Here is a 22651-nt window from a genome sequence, read left to right on the forward strand (position 1 = left end):
GTTCAGGTCGTCCCAGGGAAACAATAGGAGTACAAGCTCGATTCATCCGTAACCAGACTCTAAGAAATCGAGCTCAAACTGCAAATCAAATTGTTGCAAAACTTCATCAGGCTACTGGTGTCCGAGTTACGGGTCAGACGATTAGAAATCGTCTTTATGCAGCCCATCTTCATGCTCGAAGGCTCTAATATGTCCACAATGCCGAAACTTCAGGGGGTTTTGTCCCCGGAACCTTCACGATGGCTCAGCCCCCACCGGTTCACTCCATCCCAATCCAGCCACCCCCTCTTATTATTTTCTAGATCCGCCACTGCTGCGACCCGCTCCCAACCCTAACATCCGCCTTGCCCTCTTTAGACATTTCTTTAAAGAAAAACTGTTTACCTTCTACTGCGTTATTGTAGCCTTTGAGTCCGATATACATGTTCTCTGTAGCCGCTGCTGGCGCCATCTCGCGAGCAATGATAGTGTACACTTTGCTGGAATTCCTTAATCCGGAAATAAAGCGAAAAGAATATTTGTTTAACAGCATTGTTCAGTCAGCATCTGTTAGCTGCTCAACATATGAAATTTGCTAAGCTTGGTTTAGCGAATGAAATTCTGTGCAAGACAAACATGTATTCCTTCCCCTGGAATTAGAACCTGATACTATACCACCCTTTGAGATAACTCACCACCACCATCATCATCATCACCATCATCATCATCATCATCACCATCATCATCATCGTCTTCTTCTTCATCATCATCACCATCATCATCTTGATCGTCATCATTATCAACATCATCAACATCATCATCATCATAATCATCAACATCACCATCATAACCATCAACATCACTATCATAACCAACAACAACATCATCGTCCCAACCATCATAATATCATTATCATCATCAACAGCATCATTATCATTATTAACAACATCATCATCAACGAGTCTTGTTACCTCAAGTAAATAGTCATGAAGTGTCCACCTCCTATACCGTTACTCATCAGGTTGGCAGCGCCCACACACAGCAGCGTAGCAATGGCGGCGTCCACAACCGATCCACCCTTACGTCCCATAATGTCTCTGTTAAACAAAATCAATATAAAAACAATAAATTAATGATAGGATGTGGAATAACAAGGATTTAAATTTCCTGAAACCCCTTCCTCCTCTATATCCCACTTGAGGACGAAAATGTACGCCCGGGCTACTCTGTATAAATAAAAATATAAATGTGGCTGTTTCCCCAACGAGAAACAATGCTCCCTTCGCTATGGGGGGGGGGGGGGGGGGGGGTTATATCAAATGCCGTGGTATGTGCTATCTTGTCTGTGGGATGGTGCATGGTATTTGGTCCATGGGTGTGGAAATTTCAAAATGATCTGTTAAACTAAGTTTTTAGTATAGCTTAAGGATAACACACTTAAGCACATACAAATCTACTTTTATTGCCAATTTACATATGTGTTATGGGTTTTAATGACAGTTTTATTTGAAAAAATAATTATGTCAAATTTAAAAATTAGGTATCAGGACATCATATCTAAAATATACTGCATACTTTGCCTCCTTTCATATCATAATTAGTATATTAAATTATTTTTCAAAATATGTAATGTCACGTCCTGGCTGATTTGACATATAAAAGTTAATTTTATTTTTAAAACTATTTTTCAGAAATAAAAATCCTTTTTAATTTTCCTTCTTCTCAATGTTCCAAGTATAAATAAAAGGTATAATGATGACTGGTTGTATTAAATGGTTAAAATAACAACCTCAAACTTTGAGCCAGGACGTGACATTGAGCCAGGGACGTGACATCCAAAATGGCATGTTAAATTAAGTAAAGATTAAAAATGTATTATCTCTCTCTATATAGAGAAATTGGCAAAACTGACTAGATAATGCACATGTACCTAAAAGAAATTACTTTTTATTTTCAATATTTTTGCTATCACCATCGAGAATCGGAAACGGAGAAACTGGACGCTCAGGGGAGCATGTTCGAATATTTAACATGGATTTATGTAGATACAAAAATACTATTATCAATTAATTCTATGTTTTGACCAAACAATGAATTATTGATAATTCACAATTTAAAGAATATTGTATTTACACCAAATATTCCATTTTGTGTATCCAAACTGGTGTACAAATACAATAAATATTGTATCAAAGAATTGTTCAAATACAAAATCTTAACTTTATTCCTTGGCAGATACAGGTATCCAAACATGAATTGGATAGTTTGGCCTATCAGTTGATGATGAACAGAAAGAAGAAACTGTCCAAAAACTATAATTTCTGTACTGACTGGTGTTCATATTTTGAATTCCAATTAAATCAGATGATCATAAAAATACCAACAAAAAGCAAAATATAACAATATATTAATTGTAAAATATATTGTAAATTGCAAAAAAGAATTCTACAGAATTAAATGTTTGGCCTACCATAAGCTTATTCAGTGTCATTGATAGTGTATCTGTAGAATCTATCTCAATGCGTGTTAAAAATGTTTTTAAAACATTTAAAAACCCCCAAAACCCCCAACAACAACATTTAATTAAAATTTTAAAATAATAAAGTTGAAAAACAAAAATTTTGATGTGCACTGAGGTGAACATTCATAGATAGAACTATAAATCAAGCATTACTGATGCAGGACATGCAATTTATGTGAAATGTAGCTACATTTGTACAATCAATGTGAGCTAATTTATGCAAAAGGTAATGCCGCAGCCAACGAAAAAGTTATACCTGTACTTTATCTTTTTAGTTAGTGAGACAAAAATCACTAGACTTAGCAACATCAGAATAAACAATGTGTTGAAAGTATGGTAACTGGTTATAAAAATATATTATATGAATATTGTATGAGAACCTTTTTTTTAACGACAGTTCAATTAATTAGGATTTTATGCACTTATTTTGATGATCAAAACACTTAAACAAGTAAATATCATTGATTTCATAAATCAACAGTGTTTCATTAGTAGTATTTGATATATATGTCATTTATTAGTTGTATAAGTGAACTGGACAAAAAGTCACATTCTGGCTCGTCACGTCCTGGCTCCTACTGAAATGTTTAAAAGTAAATGTTACATCATAATTTTTTTTTTTTTTAGTAAATTGCAATACGGCATTTAGAAATAGACTGGATATTGTGTTGAACAGTGTATTTCAATAAGCAAATATTCTACCAGGAGAGCAGAGTTTTGGAATTTACTGCAGTGTTAAAAAAGTGATGTCCATTTTCGTCAGTCTTGGCACTTTTCACTTTACAAGTAATTTGTTTAAATATAAAAACAAAATTAGGCCTGACATTCTTATACTACTATATGCAATGAGTCTATAAATGATAAAACTGGATTTCCATTTAAACCGGATTTTTAGTGAAGGAGATCATAAGAGTCAAAATGTCACGTCCTGGTTTAAATCATTACCATAGAATGGCCCATATATATATATATATATATATATATATATATTTTTATTGTTCCATATTTACAAAAAAACACAAATAAACGTCACTGTATACAAGAAAGTCACATGACATGCTGTCAAAGTTGAAGGTTGTCAAACATGGATTTTACACATTAGAACATTCGTTTAATAGTGTGTGAATCCACCCCTGGCGCGAATACACTCGACACATCGTTGCCTCATGCTGTTGATCAGACGTCTGAAGAACTCTTGGGGAATGGCCTGCCACTCTGCCATAAGAAGTTGACCCAGATCATGAAGGTTGGTCGGAGGGGCATGGTTATCCCGAACTCTCCTGCCTAATTCGTCCCAGGCGTTCTCTATTGGGGCCAAGTCAGGCGAATATGCTGGCCAATCCATCCTGGCGATACCTTGTTGTCTGAGAAAGTCCGTTACCACCCTGGCGCGGTGGGGTCTGGCATTGTCATCATGCAGAACTGCCCCGCCGCCAATCTGCTGAAGGCCTGGGAGAACCAACGGCCGGATAATCTCATTCAGATAGAGGATTCCATACAGATTGCCATCCACCACATAGAGGGGGGTCCTGTGGTGGATAGAGATGCCGCCCCACACCATGACGCTGCCACCACCGAACCGGTGACGTTGTCTAACGTTAACGTCAGCGAAGCGCTCCCCAGGATGTCTGTAGACACGAACCAGACCGTCGTTGAACTGGAGACTAAACCTGGACTCATCAGTGAACATCACTCGACCCCACTGAACACGTTGCCACCGCAGATGAAGCGTGCACCAGTGACGTCTGGCCGTTCTGTGACGTGGTAGGAGTGGTGGTCGAATAGCCTGGCGACAGCAGCGTAGATTATTGGCTCTCAGACGATTGCGTATGGTTTGATCAGACACTCGAGTTCCAGTCGCAGTCCGCAGATTGTCACGTAATCGGCGTGCAGTGGTTGTGCGTTGACGTAGAGCCATATTGGTGATGTAGCGGTCCTCTCTATTTGTAGTGCTTCGGGGTCTTCCCGAACGTGGACGATTTCGAACAGAATTCGTTGCTTGGTACCGTTGCCACAGTCGGCCAACGACACTCTGACTGACACCAAGTCTCAGAGCAACATTTCTTTGCGTATTGCCATCCTGAAGCCAAGCAATAGCCCTTCCTCGATCTTCGATAGTCAGTTGAAGTCGTACCATTGTCGAATTTGGAGTGTGCACCGTACACGAACGCAAGCTCCAATTATACGGAAATTCAGCATTGGGAACATGGAATACACGTGCAAAGCGTGCAAATGAAGCGCTTTGTGAAAAAGCAAGTTATGGGCACTTAGCAGACCTTTCGCTTTCGCCCTAATTTACGTGCAAATGTAAGCATGTTTCCGCCATTAGAACTAGTCGACAGTGTCAATGACAGTGATTTTAATTCATTTATGGGTTGCTTAGACCCACTTTCGTCAAAATGGAACAATACCATGCGTGACATTATGGTCTAGCTAATATAATTGACATTCAGAAAATAATGTCGAAAATATCGTCTGACCCTTAAATTCTTTTGCGTAGTATATATATATATCTATATATATATATATATATATATATATATATATATATATATATATATGTGTGTGTGTGTGTGTGTGTGTGTGTGTATGCATGTATGTATATCAGGGCTAGCTCAGACATCTGGGTCAGCAGAACATGTCGCCAAATTGTCTATTAAACTTTAAAAATTGCAGAAATCCACAGATATTTTCTTTTAAAAATTTCAAATGGTTTGTTTCCAAAAAATTATTTCACCCAATTAAAACAAAATTAGCCAACTACTTTAAAAATTTGCAACTGGCGAATTTGGCGAGTGTCAGATCTAGCCATATGTGTGTGTGTCTGTGTGTGTATATTGTGTGTGTGTGTGTGCGTGTGTGTGTGTACATTGTGTGTGTGTGTGTGTACATTGTGTGTGTGTGTATGTGTGTACATTGTGTGTGTGTATGTACATTGTGTGTGTATGTGTGGGTGTGTACATTGTGTGTGTGTGTGTGTACATTGTGTGTGTGTACATTGTGTGCGTGTGTGTGTGTATGTGTGTGTGTGTACATTGTGTGTGTGTGTGTACATTGTGTGTGTGTGTGTGTACATTTTGTGTGTGTGTACATTGTGTGTGTGTACATTGTGTGTGTGTACATTGTGTGCGTGTGTGTGTACAGTGTGTGTGTGCACATTGTGTATGTGTGTGTGTGTACATTGTGTGTGTGTGTGTGCACAGTGTGTGTGTGTACATTGTGTGTGTACATTGTGTGTGTGTGTGTGTGTGTGTGTGTACATTGTGTATGTGTGTGCGTGTGTGTATGTACATTGTGTGCGTGTGTGTACATTGTGTGTGTACATTGTGTGTGTGTGTATGTGTGTACATTGTGTGTGTATGTGTGTGTGTGTACATTGTGTGTGTGTATGTGTGGGTGTGTACATTGTGTGTGTGTGTGTCTGTGTATGTGTGTACATTGTGTGTGTGTGTACATTGTGTGTGTGTGTGTGTACATTGTGTGTGTGTGTACATTTTGTGTGTGTGTACATTGTGTGTGTGTACATTGTGTATGTGTGTGTGTGTACATTGTGTGTGTGTACATTGTGTGCGTGTGTGTGTACAGTGTATGTGTGTGCACATTGTGTATGTGTGTGTGTACATTGTGTGTGTACATTGTGTGTGTACATTGTGTATGTGTGTGTGTGTACATTATGTGTGTGTGTGTGTGTGTACATTGTGTGTGCGTGCGTACGTGCGTGTGTGTGTGTACATTGTGTGTGTGGGTGTGTGTGTGTACATTGTGTGTGTGTATATATATATATATATATATGCAGGGTTTCTACCAGAGGGTAAAACGGGTATGTCGTCATACCCAAATTTTATTCTTTTTAAGTTAACTTTTTTACAAAATTAATTACTCTTATCATTACTGTATGAATTTCTTAACCCTAACCCTAAACATAACTCATTTTCATACACACAGTCAAACCTGTCTTAAGCGGTCACACAAGGGAGTAGATAAAAGTGACCGCTTAAGACAGGCGGCCGTTGATTACAGGTTGCCACATATATAATCTTTAAAACATCTGTTGTTGTTTCTTGTTTTACTGTCTGTACTGCTAATCAACAGATGTGTGCTTCACAGTTGACTTTAAAAATCCTTCCGAAATAATGCAAATGGAATGTATTAAATTAACAGTTTTTCTTTTTTCATTTAATTATTTAATTCCTACTTCATGTGGTGTATTGTAATAGTAAGTGAATCTACAAATGTCAAGCAAGGCCTGCCCAGTGGCAATTAGATGCATTCCAGAGTCATTCTTTCTTAATTGATACACAGTAGAAATACAGGTATTTTTGAAAATTGGGATCCGATTTAACTGTGGTCGCTTAAGGCAGGTGACCCCTGATTACAGATTTGACTGTATATATATATATATATATGTTATTTAAATGTCACACTTATTGTCTGTCTTTATTAGTGGTGTTTCGATGATCGATTATAATTGAAGATTGATCGGTTATGGCTTTAGCGATGTGATGATCGATATTGAAATTCATAATCAATTGCCGCGGAAAATGTTAACCCGCAGTAAATATTTGTCAAACGTACGTCCCGACAGTCGAACATATCTGAGTGTCTGTAGCCACCGCAGCGTAACGATAGTGGCCTTCTATGGAGACGGAAGCTGTCGGGCCGGGCACGGGTGACAGGGTCGTGATTAGCTCCTCCTTCTTTCCAGACGATTGGCAGCCGGCTTTTTGTACTTCTGTTGCCCTGACACCGAGGACGATTCCGACCACTAAAACAGCGATGCCCCCCAGGAACATAACGACAGCTAGAAGCACAATCCATCTGCTTTGAGACATGCTGGCAATACAAGTGAAAGTTACACGGATTATACACAAGAGCCCGTGCTTATAACACTTTTAGAGTCCTGGGCCTCGTTCCACGAACGAATTGTAGCTAAGGTTAATTGTAGTGACTTGCGGTGAATTTAACAACTGGCACCGTAAACTTTACAGCCGTTCCACAAAGCAACCTTACGGTAGTCGTAAATGCTCCTTTAATTATTAATAGATTCTTTGCAAAGAAGTGCGAATTAGTTAAATAATAAATTGTTTACCGAATATGTTGGATGTATTCATTGGTATGGGACAACAATGAAGTAACTTTGTCAATTTATTCGGTAAGCGATAATTGCCGAATGCATAAGACATGATAGTTATCTCCCTTATTTTCGTGTGAAGGTCGTTAGGCCTAGACTGTTTTTCATCGATCACAGAGTTTCATAAAAGGTATTCGGTATATATTAGATCCATTTTTACATAAAGAGTTAGTATCCTTCTTAGAAAATTATTAAATCATCATCTAACTGCTATTTGACAGCTACGTTAGTGGCTTACAACTGCCTCGTACCAATTGTAAATGTTCACTGTAATTTACGACGATAGTAAGTTACGCTGCGTCGTGGAACGGGCTGACGATCGTAGAAAACATTTAAGGTCTCGATGGTAGGTATTTACGACAATAGTAGGGCTAAGATCGCTTCGTGGAACGGGGCCCTGACGCAATCTCTAATGACGTCACACGTATACAATTTGTATGGCGTTGTCATGACATTACTGTCTCAGACAAAAGAGTTTCGAGTCTAGACTCTAAAAGGTTTATAAGCATCAGGCCAGGGCTCGAAATTAGAAGCAAAATATGGTTATTTTTTATATATAGAAGGTTAAAAAAAAAATGGACTGCTAAGAAAAAAATATGACCTACTGAAAATAAAAGAGCACGGGTTGAGGGGAAAGTTTGGGACAGTTTGTGAAACATTAGAACAACCGAAATGTATTTTAGATTCATTCATTCATTTCAACTAATTTCTGTGGTCATATCCAATTAAAGTTCAAGCACGCTCTCCTTGACACACATTTCAGCTATCTTGGATTTCTGTCTAAGACAGTGGGCTAGTGGTTAGTTGTTAGGCCTAGTGGTTAGTGAGGGAGAAATCGGTGTGGTGGCTCTGGTCCAGAACAGTGGGCTAGTGCAGGAGTTCAAAAATCCCATTGCCCGACGCCCATGCCAAGTGGAATTTCCATGCCGGGCAAGTAATTATGTTAACTGCATATGCCCGATGACAAGCGACTAATGTAACACCTAAAACATGGAAAGGGATCTCACAACATCCACAGCCATACAAGTGGTCACCAAGGCATACATCAACACAATAATTATATTTAGATGAACAAGTGGACACTACCAAACAAATAACAAACTTTAAATCCACAAATGGACACTATTTAAAAAAATAAAGTTTAAATCAACAAATAGAGAAGACAGTTGATACTACTGGACAGACATACATTTAGTACTTCCTGGGTAAGTGTTGTAACCTATTGGCAAAATTCTTTATTTGTGCAATTAAACCAATTACTTTCAAGATTATTACACTATTAAGCACTGTATTAAATTAAATAGGAGTAACACAATTGGTTACCTTAAGAAGTATGGGCAAGTGGGAAAATATATAGGGCAAGTGAATATTTGATTGGCACTTGCCCTGTGGCAAGTAATATTTTTGAACCCATGACTTAGTGGTTAGTTGTCAGTGGTTAGTGAGAGAGAAGTCGGTGTAGTGGCTCTGGGTGGGAGCCGTTACCGGGCTGCGAACCCAGTACCTACCAGCCTTATGTCCGATGGCTTAACCACGACACCACCGAGGCCAGTACCGGGCTGCGAACCCAGTACCTACCAACCTTATGCCCGATGGGTTAACCACGACACCACCTAGGCCTGTACCGGGCTGCGAACCCAGTACCTACCAACCTTATGTCCGATGGCTTAACCACGACACCACCTAGGCCGGTACCGTGCTGCGAACCCAGTACCTACCAGCCTTATGTCCGATGGCTTAACCACGACACCACCTAGGCCGGTACCGGGCTGCGAACCCAGTACCTACCAGCCTTATGTCCGATGGCTTAACCACGACACCACCTAGGCCGGTACCGGGCTGCGAACCCAGTACCTACCAGCCTTATGTCCGATGGCTTAACCACGACACCACCTAGGCCGGTACCGGGCTGCGAACCCAGTACCTACCAGCCTTATGTCCGATGGTTTAACCACGACACCACCTAGGCCTGTACCGGGCTGCGAACCCAGTACCTACCAGCCTTATGTCTTATGACTTAACCATGACACCACCTAGGCCGGTACCGGGCTGCGAACCTTGTACCTACCAGCCTTATGTCCGATGGTTTAACCACGACACCACCGAGGCCTGTACCGGGCTGCGAACCCAGTACCTACCAGCCTTATGTCCGATGGCTTAACCACGACACCACCGAGGTCGGTACCGGGCTGCGAACCCAGTCGCCAGTGCCGGGCTTTTCGCAGTCTGCTATTTCGAGCCCTGTACTGTAACATAATTGAGTGAATAAAACATTGCACATATTATCTGAACATTCCAGCGAGTATACATAATCCAGAGGTCCGCCCCCACCCCCTAAATTTTGCGACAGTTATATTTTTATTATATATTAATTTTCATCCTCCTCCAAACCTCCCCCAAAGTTCCCTTGGCAATCCGCCTCATGTCATTGCCTCCCCCCAAATGGATTTTCTGGATCCGCCACTGTAATCCATGATACTAGGGCAGGGCCCATATTTTCGAAGCCATCTTAGCGTTACGAAATCGTAAAACCGTCGTAGGTTGTGACGTCACTACAGCACACGCCATAGTGACGTCATAGCTTACGATGATTTTACGATTTCGTAGGCTAAGATAGCTTCGAAAATATGGGCCCAGGATCTAGCAGTCAGTACGGCGCTCGCCTGACGTGCAAGCCTTCGTAGGATAGAACCAGTTCAATGGACCCATTTTCTGATTGAATTCTTTTCTGCCCCAATCAAAAAAAAAAAAAAAAAAAAAAAAAAAAAATTCTTTAACGACGCACTCAACACGTTTTATTTTCGGTCATATGGCGTTAGACATACGGTTAAGGACCACACAGATATTGAGAGAGAACCCGCTGTCGCCACTTCACGGGCTACTCTTTAAAAAGTTTTTGATTAGCAGCAAGGGATCTTTTATATGCACCATCCCATTGACAGGATGGCACATACCACGGCCTTTGATATACCAATCGTGGTGCACTGGCTGTAACGAGAAATAACCCAATGGGCCCACCGACGGGGATCGATCCCACACCGACTGGGCATCGAACGAGCGCTATACCGCTAGGCTACGTCCCGCCCCCTTATCAACAAGAATGTATAACTTATAATATTATAGTATATTGACATTCATGCCGAAAAGATGCTTGGCGTTTTAAAACTGCTCTGCATCGCGACTTATCAACAAGAATGTATAACTTATAATATAGTATATTGACATTCATGCCGAAAAGATTCTTGGCGTTTTAAAACTGCTCTGCATCGCGACTTATCAACAAGAATGTATAACTTATAATATAGTATATTTCATTCATGCCGAAAAGATGCTTGGCGTTTTAAAACTGCTCTGCATCGCGACTTAGGGGCGTGACGCAGCCCAGTGGTTAAGCGCTTGCAACATGTCTATGATCGATCCCCGTCGGTGGGTTCATTGGGCTATTTCTCGTTCCAGCCAGTGCGACACGACTGATATATCAAAGGCCGTGTTAAGGGTGAGGGGTGATAGTATTTATATCCGTGGTGTATATGTCGATTGATACGCTGCAGGTACGAGTTTTAGCCACATAATATTATGTTACTATTGTCGTCTGTGGGATTTGATTTGGTGGTGTACACCAAAAACAGATTATTTTAATTTAATATGAGGTAAAATCTCTCTTGTTGTGCTTTTTATTAACCAATAATAATAATAATAATAAAAGTTTAGAAAAGTTTTTTGATGGGTTCTTGATACTTTATATTACAATGTTAGGTTCCAATGCTAGACATTTCACTTGAGAGTAAAAAAAGAAAAGAAAAAAGAAAAAAGAAACTAACAAACAAACAAAAAAGCTAAGGAAATGTAACATTTAAACATTGAACTTCGCCGCCGTAATTGTGATCAGTTCTGAATGTGATTCAATGTCTCGGTGGGGAAGATATTAAAGTTAAACCTGTAGAGCACACTGTTTTATTAATCATTGGCTATTGGATGTCAACCATTTGGTAATGTTTTTACGCAGAGTATATATGCAGTTATACAAGGAAATTATTTTGTGACATTAATAAGACATTATGTTGTTTTCGCATATTGAAAAATGTGTATATTGCACACAAAAATAGCATTTTCCTGTTATTTCCAAAACACTTACATTTTTCTTCTTACGGCAAACCACCGGCCTCGGTGGCGTCGTGGCCATCGGTCTACAGGCTGGTAGGTACTGGGTTCGTATCCCAGTCGAGGCATGGGATTTTTAATCTAGATACCGACTCCAAACCCTGAGTGAGTGCTCCGCAAGGCTCAATGGGTAGGTGTAAACCACTTGCACCGACCAGTGATCCATAACTGGTTCAACAAAGGCCATGGTTTGTGCTATCCTGCCTGAGGAAAGCGCAAATAAAAGATCCCTTGCTGCTAATCGGAAGAGTAGCCCATGTAGTGGCGACAGCGGGTTTCCTCTCAAAATCTGTGTGGTCCTTAACCATATGTCTGACGCCATATAACCGTAAATAAAATGTGTTGAGTGCGTCGTTAAATAAAACATTTCTTTCTTTCATTCTTACGGCAAACCCAACTGAAATTATTTACAGAAAACAGTCGTATAGAATGATGGGATGGACTATAGTTGCTGAAATGCCTATATTTTACATTTAGTGCTTCGTCTCGCGTAATGACGGTGGGCCCATTGGCTATGTCTCGTTCCACCCAGTGCACCACGACTGGTATATCAAAGGTCGTGATATGTGCTATCATGTCTGTGGAATGGTGTATATAAAAGATCCCTTGCTAGTAATGGAAACATGTAGCAGGTTTCCTGTCTATGACTGTGTCAAAATGACCGTATGTTTTACAGCCAATATCCGATGATTAATAAATCAATATTCCCTAGTGGTGTCGTTAAACAACACAAACAAAAAATTGTCTCGCGTAATAGATTGAAAAAGGCATCGGTGGCACAGACAGGGTAGTACATACCACGGCCTTTGATATACCAGTCGTGGTGCACTGGCTGGAACGAGAAATGGCGCAATGGGGTGAGCGAGCGCTGTACCACTGGGCTACGTCTCGCCCCCGAGTTCTTAAGGGATCAGTGGGTAGGTGTAAGGCCACTACGCCCTCTTCTCTCTCACTAACCAACTAACAACTAACCCACTGTCCTGGACAGACTTCCCAGATAGCTGAGGTGTGTGTCCAGGACATCGTGCTTGAACCTTAATTGGATATTAGCACGAAATAAGTTGAAATGAATGAATGTAAAAGGTGAATTGAGAAATGGAGAAGAGAAGTTGTTAAAACTCACTTTCTTTCAACTTTCCTCCCGTCCGTGTTCACCCGGTCCTGGCTCTCTCTCTCCATAGCACGCTGGCCGAGATCGCACTGAGAACACCGAGAAGTCACTAAGTCTTGTCCTCTCACACCCAGGCTGACCGCAACAACAGAAATACTTAACGCACATCAAGGTAGCAAAGAATCCCTACGCAGATATAACGGGGTGCCGGCTAACACTTAAAGGCATACTGTCACGGATTTAAGGACCTTATTTCTCTAAAAATGGATAATAAATTAAAAATTACATTAATTGTTGGAAACCAAATCTAGCTATTGCATCACCTTAACTGAACGATGATGGAGTAAAATCCATGTCAACCCTCTCGGCAATTTTATTTTTTGAAATGTGGACCATTGCCATAATTCAATTATTTTTAAATATCATTAATAAGTGGAGTATGGTGGTTATGTAGATGGTTGAATAAAGTACATTTTGGGACAAATCAAATATATATATTTTTAAGTAATACTTTTTTAAACCATGCAATAGGTCAGTGGTCTGTGACAATATGCCTTTAAAGGCGCTTTCTACAATTCGCTGCTTAAGAATTATTTTGTTCTATCTGCACTTTTTCGAAATGTTGGAAAATTGAGTTTGAAAGTTTGAGGTGTTGGTATTACTAAATAAGCTTTTATCGCAAGGTATCATATGTATTTTTAACTTGAACAATGTCAATTGGGCATATAAAACTCGACAAAATATTAGTAAATACTCCAAAACAACAAAGTGAGAGATAGAACATAATAATTACAACAAATGAAACTTACGCAGTAAATTATACTGTTCTATCTGCTTTACAATAGATTTGCCCATAGGTTTCTTATAAAGAGGAATAGTCAATGAAAATTTCACATTTTCTTTATTTTGCAGCTGAAAACATATTTCGTAAAGATCAAATATACTTTAATAAATTATATCCATGTAACAAATAGAAAAATACTTTTTTTGTTTTTGTTTTTGGCAATGCAAACTACAGCAATTAGTTATAACTCAGAAACGCATTAAATAAAATTAGTATTCTATTAAAACACGTGCTTTTAATAACGTGTAAAACAAAAACAAAAGGCCAACTTCTGGAAACTGTTTAACGTTAATAGAGAACACAGTAATTCCATTTTGTAATTTAGTTAGGTTTATTTTTCTTTTGAATGGTTCTGGTATCCATCAGTCTATAAAGTTTGACGTCAACAAAATAACGTTCGAATCTTAAATACAAAGGAAGCATACTACATTTAGAAAACCACCACACACAAAAAAGAAGACAAAAATAAAACAACCCTTAAAGACATTGCAGAAGAAACGGGATCCGATGGTAAACAACTACAACATGTACATGTAATCTCGACTGTAGTAAAGAGAATCATGATTTAGATGGTGGTAGATACAACTGTAACTCTAACTGTAAACGTATATGTAACTGCAAACTTTAACTATAGCTTCATCTGCAACTGAAACTGCAACTGCAACTTCAACTAACTGTACCTATAATTGTGTCTGTAACTATGCATGTAGGATGGACTGCATGTATGCCTCGTTATTTAACGGAATTAATTTAAGCATGGTTTTATGATTTTGTCTTTACTTAACTGTGGAATTGGTTTTAACACAGATGGGGTAGGGAGTTGGAACTCAGTGTTTTGGTTTCTTGCTTTTTGTCGAAGATTACCTTCATAATGATAATTTAAAATGTGCTACTTTGGGTTTCTGAGATGAAATACTAATCATTTTCAATTTTGTGAAGGGTGTATCATGAAACTTTAGGCATTTTGATATAGACTGATAATCTACGAACATGTTGGCTTTCATTTGAATGATGACCATAGGCTGTCTACTGACTTGTTTCAATAAACGAATAAAACTCAATGGGCTATAGTGCTCTTTGACCTTTAAGGTTTTTTCCTTCAATTTTGCTGTGGAGATTATCTACTTACTTAATTGAAGAGAGCTCTGGTTCACAAACGTTTTGCTAAATAATTTGGACTAGATCTGGCGATAAACTCTTTCAATGCTGTGAGCGTGATAGAGTTTCTGTTTTGCGTGTCACATGAATCGGACAACAAAATAATGTTTTTTATCTCGGGGAAATCTGTTACAAACCTATCTAGGATTGCAAAGAGTACACTTGCCTACAACAACAATAAACTCGTCATAACGCGGGAACAAGTTCAATGACATTTCAGCAGAGGATCCAAGGGGTGCGGATGACAATTTTTATTCTGAATACATTGTAATGAAACTTTGCATGTGTTTACTTTGAAATTCCATTGCGGTTACAAACACAATAACCTTGTTCTTGGAGATATATTTGTACCTGATTTCAATAGATTAAAATGACCGGTTCTGAACTTGCCATCATCAAAGGATTCTGGTGTCACATGTCATGTTTGATATCATATGATTGGTCAGTTAAGATAGAATAGTTTAACATTAGGACCGAGATAGAACAAAATAATGCCGTTAATATCTTTATTACAAGTAACAGTTTGCAACTGAAACTGGTTTCATCTTCAAGATTATATTGTCAGCTTTCCAATGATACCCATAACTCCATTTGACCCAATTTCGTCGATAGAACAGTACAACTCTCAAGCAGCGAATTGTGCCACATTTTGCTATTCATAGGCATCGGAAACTGGGGGGGGGGGGGGGGGGGGGGGGGGGGGGAGGAGGGACAGGGGGCATTGCCCCCAACTCTTAAACTGAGGGGCCACAATATGAACTCGCATTTAATAAGTGCCCCTCCCCCCAGTTGCTGCCATCTACCGACGCCTATGTGTATTGGTACACGTATTTGTACAATCCAATTAAAATTAGCTCCACTGGTTAATTATTATTACATGTGGATCGACCAGCACCCTATTGGAGCTCATGTCCAGTTGAACTTTTATTCGACCAATGAAAACTTACTTGCAAAATCATGCTAGTGATTTGAAAAGAATTTGAAAACATTCGGGATTATGCCGAGGGTACACAAAATGATTCGGGTGAATTACGAAGTATGCCGGAAACTAATTTCAATACAGAATTTTTATATAAAACCGTGATGGTATAGCCATAAAATCTTTTTATACTAGTATACAATCCAGAGTTTATTACTGCACTTTCCCCATGTTTTTTCAATAGACCAGCAAGTTCGCCTATTGCATAAATAGTCTCGCCCGATATTTTTAGAATTTGTACGCTCCCGAATAACACTATACAAGGCGAAGTGTAATTGGTCGATATTTTTATTGTTATTTATAGTTGAAATGTCAACTGGACATGGGAGTCCACGCAATGCTGTTAGATCTACTGGTAGACCAGTGGAGCTAATTTTAATCAGATTGACGATTAATAGAATATTTTGTGACGGACGATTGGCCATGGGACTGGTCTATGGCTACTATGATACGAGTCTGACACATGCAGCGTCGAATTAATGAGCTAGTGGTTGAAATGACGAATTCAGAGAGGTTTAAGAAGAAAATAATAATAATAATAATAATATACTGACACACAATGAAAACGCAAAACAGATATTTTTCAATATTTTGTTGTGATTAATGAAAAATATATTTATTGGACTTAAAATAACAATTTATGAGAGGAAGATGGTGGATGATTACCATTCTGGAGAGAATCGCATACAATAAATCAATATTCCCTAGTGGTGTCGTTAAACAACACAAACAAAAAATTGTCTCGCGTAATAGATTGAAAAAGGCCTCGGTGGCACAGACAGGGTAGTACATACCACGGCCTTTGATATACCAGTCGTGGTGCACTGGCTGGAACGAGAAATAGCGCAATGGGGTGAGCGAGCGCTGTACCACTGGGCTACGACTCGCCCCCGAGTTCTTAAGGGATCAGTGGGTAGGTGTAAGGCAACTACGCCCTCTTCTCTCTCACTAACCAACTAACAACTAACCCACTGTCCTGGACAGACTTCCCAGATAGCTGAGGTGTGTGTCCAGGACATCGTGCTTGAACCTTAATTGGATATTAGCACGAAATAAGTTGAAATGAATGAATGTAAAAGGTGAATTGAGAAATGGAGAAGAGAAGTTGTTAAAACTCACTTTTTTTCAACTTTCATCCCGTCCGTGTCCACCCGGTCCTGGCTCTCTCTCTCCATAGCACGCTGACCGAGATGGCACTGTGAACACCGAGAAGTCACTTGTCTTCACACACCCAGGCTGACCGCAACAACAGAAATACTTAACGCACATCAAGGTAGCAAAGAATCCCTACGCAGATATAACGGGGTGCAGGCCAACACTTAAAGGCATACTGTCACGGATTTAAGGAATTTATTTCTCTAAAAATGGATAACAAATTTAAAATTACATTAACTGTTGTAAACCAAATCTAGCTATTGCATCACCTTAACTGAACCATGATGCAGTAAAATCCATGTCAACCCTCTCGGCAATTTTATTTTTTGAATTATGGACCATTGCCATAATTCAATTATTTTTAAATATCATTAATACGTGGAGTATGGTGGTTATGTAGATGGTTGAATAAAGTACATTTTGGGACAAATCAAATATATATATTTTTAAGTAATACTTTGTTAAGCCATGCAATAGGTCAGTGGTCTGTGACAATATGCCTTTAAAGGCGCTTTCTACAATTCGCTGCTTAAGAATTATTTAGTTCTATCTGCACTTTTTCGAAATGTTGGAAAATTGAGTTTGAAAGTTTGAGGTGTTGGTATTACTAAATAAGCTTTTATCGCAAGGTATCATATGTATTTTTAACTTGAACAATGTCAATTGGGCATATAAAACTCGACAAAATATTAGTAAATACTCCAAAACAACAAAGTGAGAGATAGAACATAATAATTACAACAAATGAAACTTACGCAGTAAATTATACTGTTCTATCTGCTTTACAATAGATTTGCCCATAGGTTTCTTATAAAGTGGAATAGTCAATGAAAATTTCACATTTTCTTTATTTTGCAGCTGAAAAATAAATTTTTTGTTTTTGTTTTTGGCAATGCAAACTACAGCACTTAGTTATAACTCAGAAACGCATTAAATAAAATTAGTATTCTATTAAAACACGTGCTTTTAATAACTTGTAAAACAAAAGGCCAACTTCTGGAAACTGTTTAACGTTAATAGAGAAAACAGTAATTCCATTTTGTAATTTAGTTAGGTTTATTTTTCTTTTGAATGGTTCTGGTGTCCATCAGTCTATAAAGTTTGACGTCAACAAAATAACGTTCGAATCTTAAATACAAAGGAAGCATACTACATTTAGAAAACCACCACAAAACAAAGAAGAAAAAAATAAAACAATCCTTGAACACATTGCAGAAGAAACGGGATCCGATGGTAAACAACTACAACATGTACATGTAATCTCGACTGTAGTAAATAGAATCATAATTTTGATGGTGGTAGATACAACTGTAACTCTAACTGTAAACGTATATGTAACTGCAAACTTTAACTATAGCTTCATCTGCAACTGAAACTGCAACTGCAACTTCAACTAACTGGACCTATAATTGTGTCTGTAACTATACATGTAGGATGGACTGCATGTATGCCTCGTTATTTAACGGAATTAATTTAAGCATGGTTTTATGATTTTGTCTTTACTTAACTGTGGAATTGGTTTTAACACAGATCGGGTAGGGAGTTGGAACTCAGTGTTTTGGTTTCTTGCTTTTTGTCGAAGATTACCTTCATAATGATAATTTAAAATGTGCTACTTTGGGTTTCTGAGATGAAATACTGATCATTTTCAATTTTGTGAAGGGTGTATCATGAAACTTTAGGCATTTTGATATAGACTGATAATCTACGAACATGTTGGCTTTCATTTCAATGATGTCCATAGGCTGTCTACTGACTTGTTTCAATAAACGAATAAAACTCAATGGGCTATAGTGCTCTTTGACCTTTAAGGTCTTTTGCTTCAATTTTGCTGTGGAGATTATCTACTTACTTAATTGAAGAGAGCTCTGGTTCACAAACGTTTTGCTAAATAATTTGGACTAGATCTGGCGATAAACTCTTTCAATGCTGTGAGCGTGATAGAGTTTCTGTTTTGCGTGTCACATGAATCGGACAACAAAATAATGTTTTTTATCTCGGGGAAATCTGTTACAAACCTATCTAGGATTGCAATCAGTAGACTTTCCTACAACAACAATAAACTCGTCATGACGCAGGAACAAGTTCAATGACATTTCAGCAGAGGATCCAAGGGGTGCAATATGAACTCGCATTTAATAAGTGCCCCTCCCCCCAGTTGCTGCCATTTTCCGACGCCTATGTGTATTGGTACACGTATTTGTGCAATCCAATTAAAATTAGCTCCACTGGTTAATTATTATTACATGTGGATCGATCAGCACCTTATTGGAGCTCATGTCCAGTTGACCTTTCATTCGACCAATGAAAACGTACTTGCAAAATCATGCCAGTGATTTGAAAAGAATTTGAAAACATTCGGGATTATGCCGAGGGTATACAAAATGATTCGGGTGAATTACGAAGTATGCCGGAAACTAATTTCAATACAGAATTTTTATATAAAAATTTTTCAAGACGAACAAAAAAACCGTGATGATATAGCCATAAAATCTGTTTATACTAGAATACAATCCAGAGTTTATTACTGCACTTTCCCCCCTATTTTTTCAATAGACCAGCAAGTTCGCCTATTGCATAAATAGTCTCGCCCGATATTTTTAGAATTTGTACGCTCCCGAATAACACTATACAAGGCGAAGTGTAATTGGTCGATATTTTTATTGTTATTTATAGTTGAAATGTCAACTGGACATGGGAGTCCACGCAATGCTGTTAGATCTACTGGTAGACCAGTGGAGCTAATTTTAATCAGATTGACGATTAATAGAATATTTTGTAACGGACGATTGGCCATAGGACTGGTCTATGGCTACTATGATACGAGTCTGACACATGCAGCATCGAATTAATGAGCTAGTGGTTGAAATGACGAATTCAGAGAGGTTTAAGAAGAAAATAATAATAATAATAATAATATACTGACACACAATGAAAACGCAAAACAGATATTTTTCAATATTTTGTTGTGATTAATGAAAAATATATTTATTGGACTTAAAATAACAATTTATGAGAGGAAGCCATTGATTGGTACTTTTGTCTGGGTTTTAATCCTGGTTTTGTGCTCGTTACACATACAGTAGCAGAAACACACAAAATGGTGTGAAATGCGCTCACTATATGCTCAATCATGCTGCATGCAATTCACGTGAAATGCCAGTATGTGGACACATAAAAGTCACGTAACGGTGTCATATTCCTCGTCACATTAAGAATGCCACGACTCAGAGAAGAACAAAGGGAGCGAGCGTTGGGCATGGTTCAAGGGGGGACTTCGCAAAGCGAAGTTGCTAGGACCTTCAGAGTCCATCCATCAACTATTGGACTTGCGACTTGCTGAACGTCATCAACAGACTGGGAGTGTCCGTGATCGACCTCGACCTGGTCAACGTCCCGTTACGACCCCACGCCAAGATCGGCAGATTCGACGACACCACCTACGTGACCGGTTCAGAACTGCGATGATGACAGCAAGCAACACGACAGGACGTCATTGAAGGCCTATCCATCCGATGACGGTCATCCGTCGACTCAGAACGGCTGGACTCAGATGCAGACGCCCGTACAACGGTAACATCATGACATCGCGACATCGTGCTGCGAGACTACAGTTTTCTCTCCAGAATGGTAATCATCCACCATCTTCCTCTCATAAATTGTTATTTTAAGTCCAATAAATATATTTTTCATTAATCACAACAAAATATTGAAAAATATCTGTTTTGCGTTTTCATTGTGTGTCAGTATATTATTATTATTATTATTATAAAGGAAAGGGGTTGGGGGGGGGGGGGGTGAGTGGGCTAAAAAAATTCACTGTGGCGAACGTTTTTGAGTGTTGAGATAACCCCTGCGTTCATTGCCACATCTAGCGGCAATTACAACGTAAATACTTCCATTTTGGGGTGTTGGTAAAACGCGGACCGGACCGGAACGAAACTGAATGGAATCAGATAGCTAATGCACATTGTTTTGGGGTGTTTTTTCTTTTGTTTTGTTTTGTTTTGTTGTTTTTTTGTTGTTGTTTTTTTTGGGGGGGGGGGGGGGGGGGGGGTATTTTTTGTTGGTTGTTGTTGTTGTTTTGTTGTTGTTATTGTTTGTTTGTTTTTGTTTGTTTTTGTTGGTTGGTTTTTTTGAGGGGGGGGGGGGAGGGGTGTTTGTGGGGGTTTTAAAAATAGTTTACGAATACGATTTATGTACGTTTTCAGATGAAACAAAACATATTCCATTTATACTACTTTTTCTGCTGCTGATACTGATACTACCACTTCTGCAACCACTTCTACTGCTGCTGCTGCTGCTGTTACTACTACTGTTACTACTACTACTACTACTACTACTACTACTACTACTACGTTTTAACAAACATTTTGGTAGGAGTTTTTTGTTTTTTTTTAGGGGGGGGGGGGTGTTCAGTTTCTGATATATCATTTATTTTATTTTAGTTTATCTTATTTTATTTTATATTTTATTTTATTTTATTTTTATTTTTTATTTTTTTGTCCCCAGGAAAACATTGGGTGATTTAGAGTTAGGGAGCCCTAATTCATTGCCCCTTTTTATGTTTCTATAAAAAAGAGGGAGAGAAAAAAAATAAGAGGATTATATGGCGAAGTGTTCATATGTTTAAGAAACATTACCCTCTCTTTCAAGAATGAAATGGACAAATCATATATGAACTGCGGAACATCAAAGTAGCTTTGATCATTTCTGATCTCTTTGTGTTATCATAATCGACCCGCTTTATTTTTCAAATCATTAGGAGTCTTACGATTCAGTGTGGGACGTTTCCTACCCCACCCCGCATCTCTTCTCATTAGTTTACCAAAAAACAACAACAACACTTTATAAATAAGTATGTTTGAAAACTCAAGTCCCAGCCAATGCCCCACGACTGGTATATAAAATACCATAGTATGTACTGTCTTATCTATGGGTAAGTGAATATAAAAGAACCCTTGCTTTTTTGGTAGAAGAAACCCATTGAGCGGCGACAGCGGGTTTCCATTCTTGGTATTTCTGGTTCTTAAATAAATAAATAAATAAATCGGTCAATCAGTCAATGACTCAGCTGTAATCAGTCTTTGGCTGAAACAGAATAATATACATTTTGGACAAACTGGACTACGAAACTTCAGTATATAAATGTTATCCAAGTATTTTTCAAAAGTATAATCTTGTTTATAGTGACAATACAATGATAGACGTGAGGATGTAAATAACCTGGCTAGCATGTTTTGTATTGATCTCTAAGGCGTTGTTTGATAACTTGGGAAGATAAGTAATTTTCCCCAGGCTTCTATAAATCCAAGTTCATAAATAAGAGTTACGTGTGAAGCCCAAAACTTACAATTTCTAATACATGTCATCTCAAGCTTTGAAGATCGGTACGTTTCATACAGAATAGGTTTGGTTACGAACAATTTTAACCAATATAGGTTGGACTACACCAAATTATTTCCCATAGGCGACAATGTTAGCGTTTGAGGCTAAATATAGTATATGCAGCATTTCAACCCACATGAGACACCCCACCCCTCATTTTACAAACGATCAAAGCAAGGATTTGAAGGACCTTTATTGTTTATTTTTTTAATTTTTTTTATTAA

At 38.6% G+C, this 22651-nt stretch overlaps 1 protein-coding gene across 1 annotated transcript in view; it reads right to left on the reverse strand.

Moving 5' to 3' along the window:
* Positions 1-22651, reverse strand: part of LOC121385567 (glutathione hydrolase 1 proenzyme-like) — a 49591-nt gene that overhangs the window by 22701 nt on the left and 4239 nt on the right. Inside the window, exons 2-6 of the mRNA XM_041516290.1 lie at positions 17004-17120; positions 12916-13038; positions 7076-7333; positions 951-1076; positions 385-488 (exon numbers count right to left, since the gene is read on the reverse strand). Coding sequence (XP_041372224.1) covers positions 385-488; positions 951-1076; positions 7076-7333; positions 12916-13038; positions 17004-17059 — 667 coding nt within the window. The 5' untranslated portion in view covers positions 17060-17120. The remainder of the gene's footprint in view (positions 1-384; positions 489-950; positions 1077-7075; positions 7334-12915; positions 13039-17003; positions 17121-22651) is intronic.

This window comes from Gigantopelta aegis, chromosome 11, assembly GCF_016097555.1.
Source record: "Gigantopelta aegis isolate Gae_Host chromosome 11, Gae_host_genome, whole genome shotgun sequence".
Lineage (NCBI taxonomy): Eukaryota > Metazoa > Mollusca > Gastropoda > Neomphalida > Peltospiridae > Gigantopelta > Gigantopelta aegis.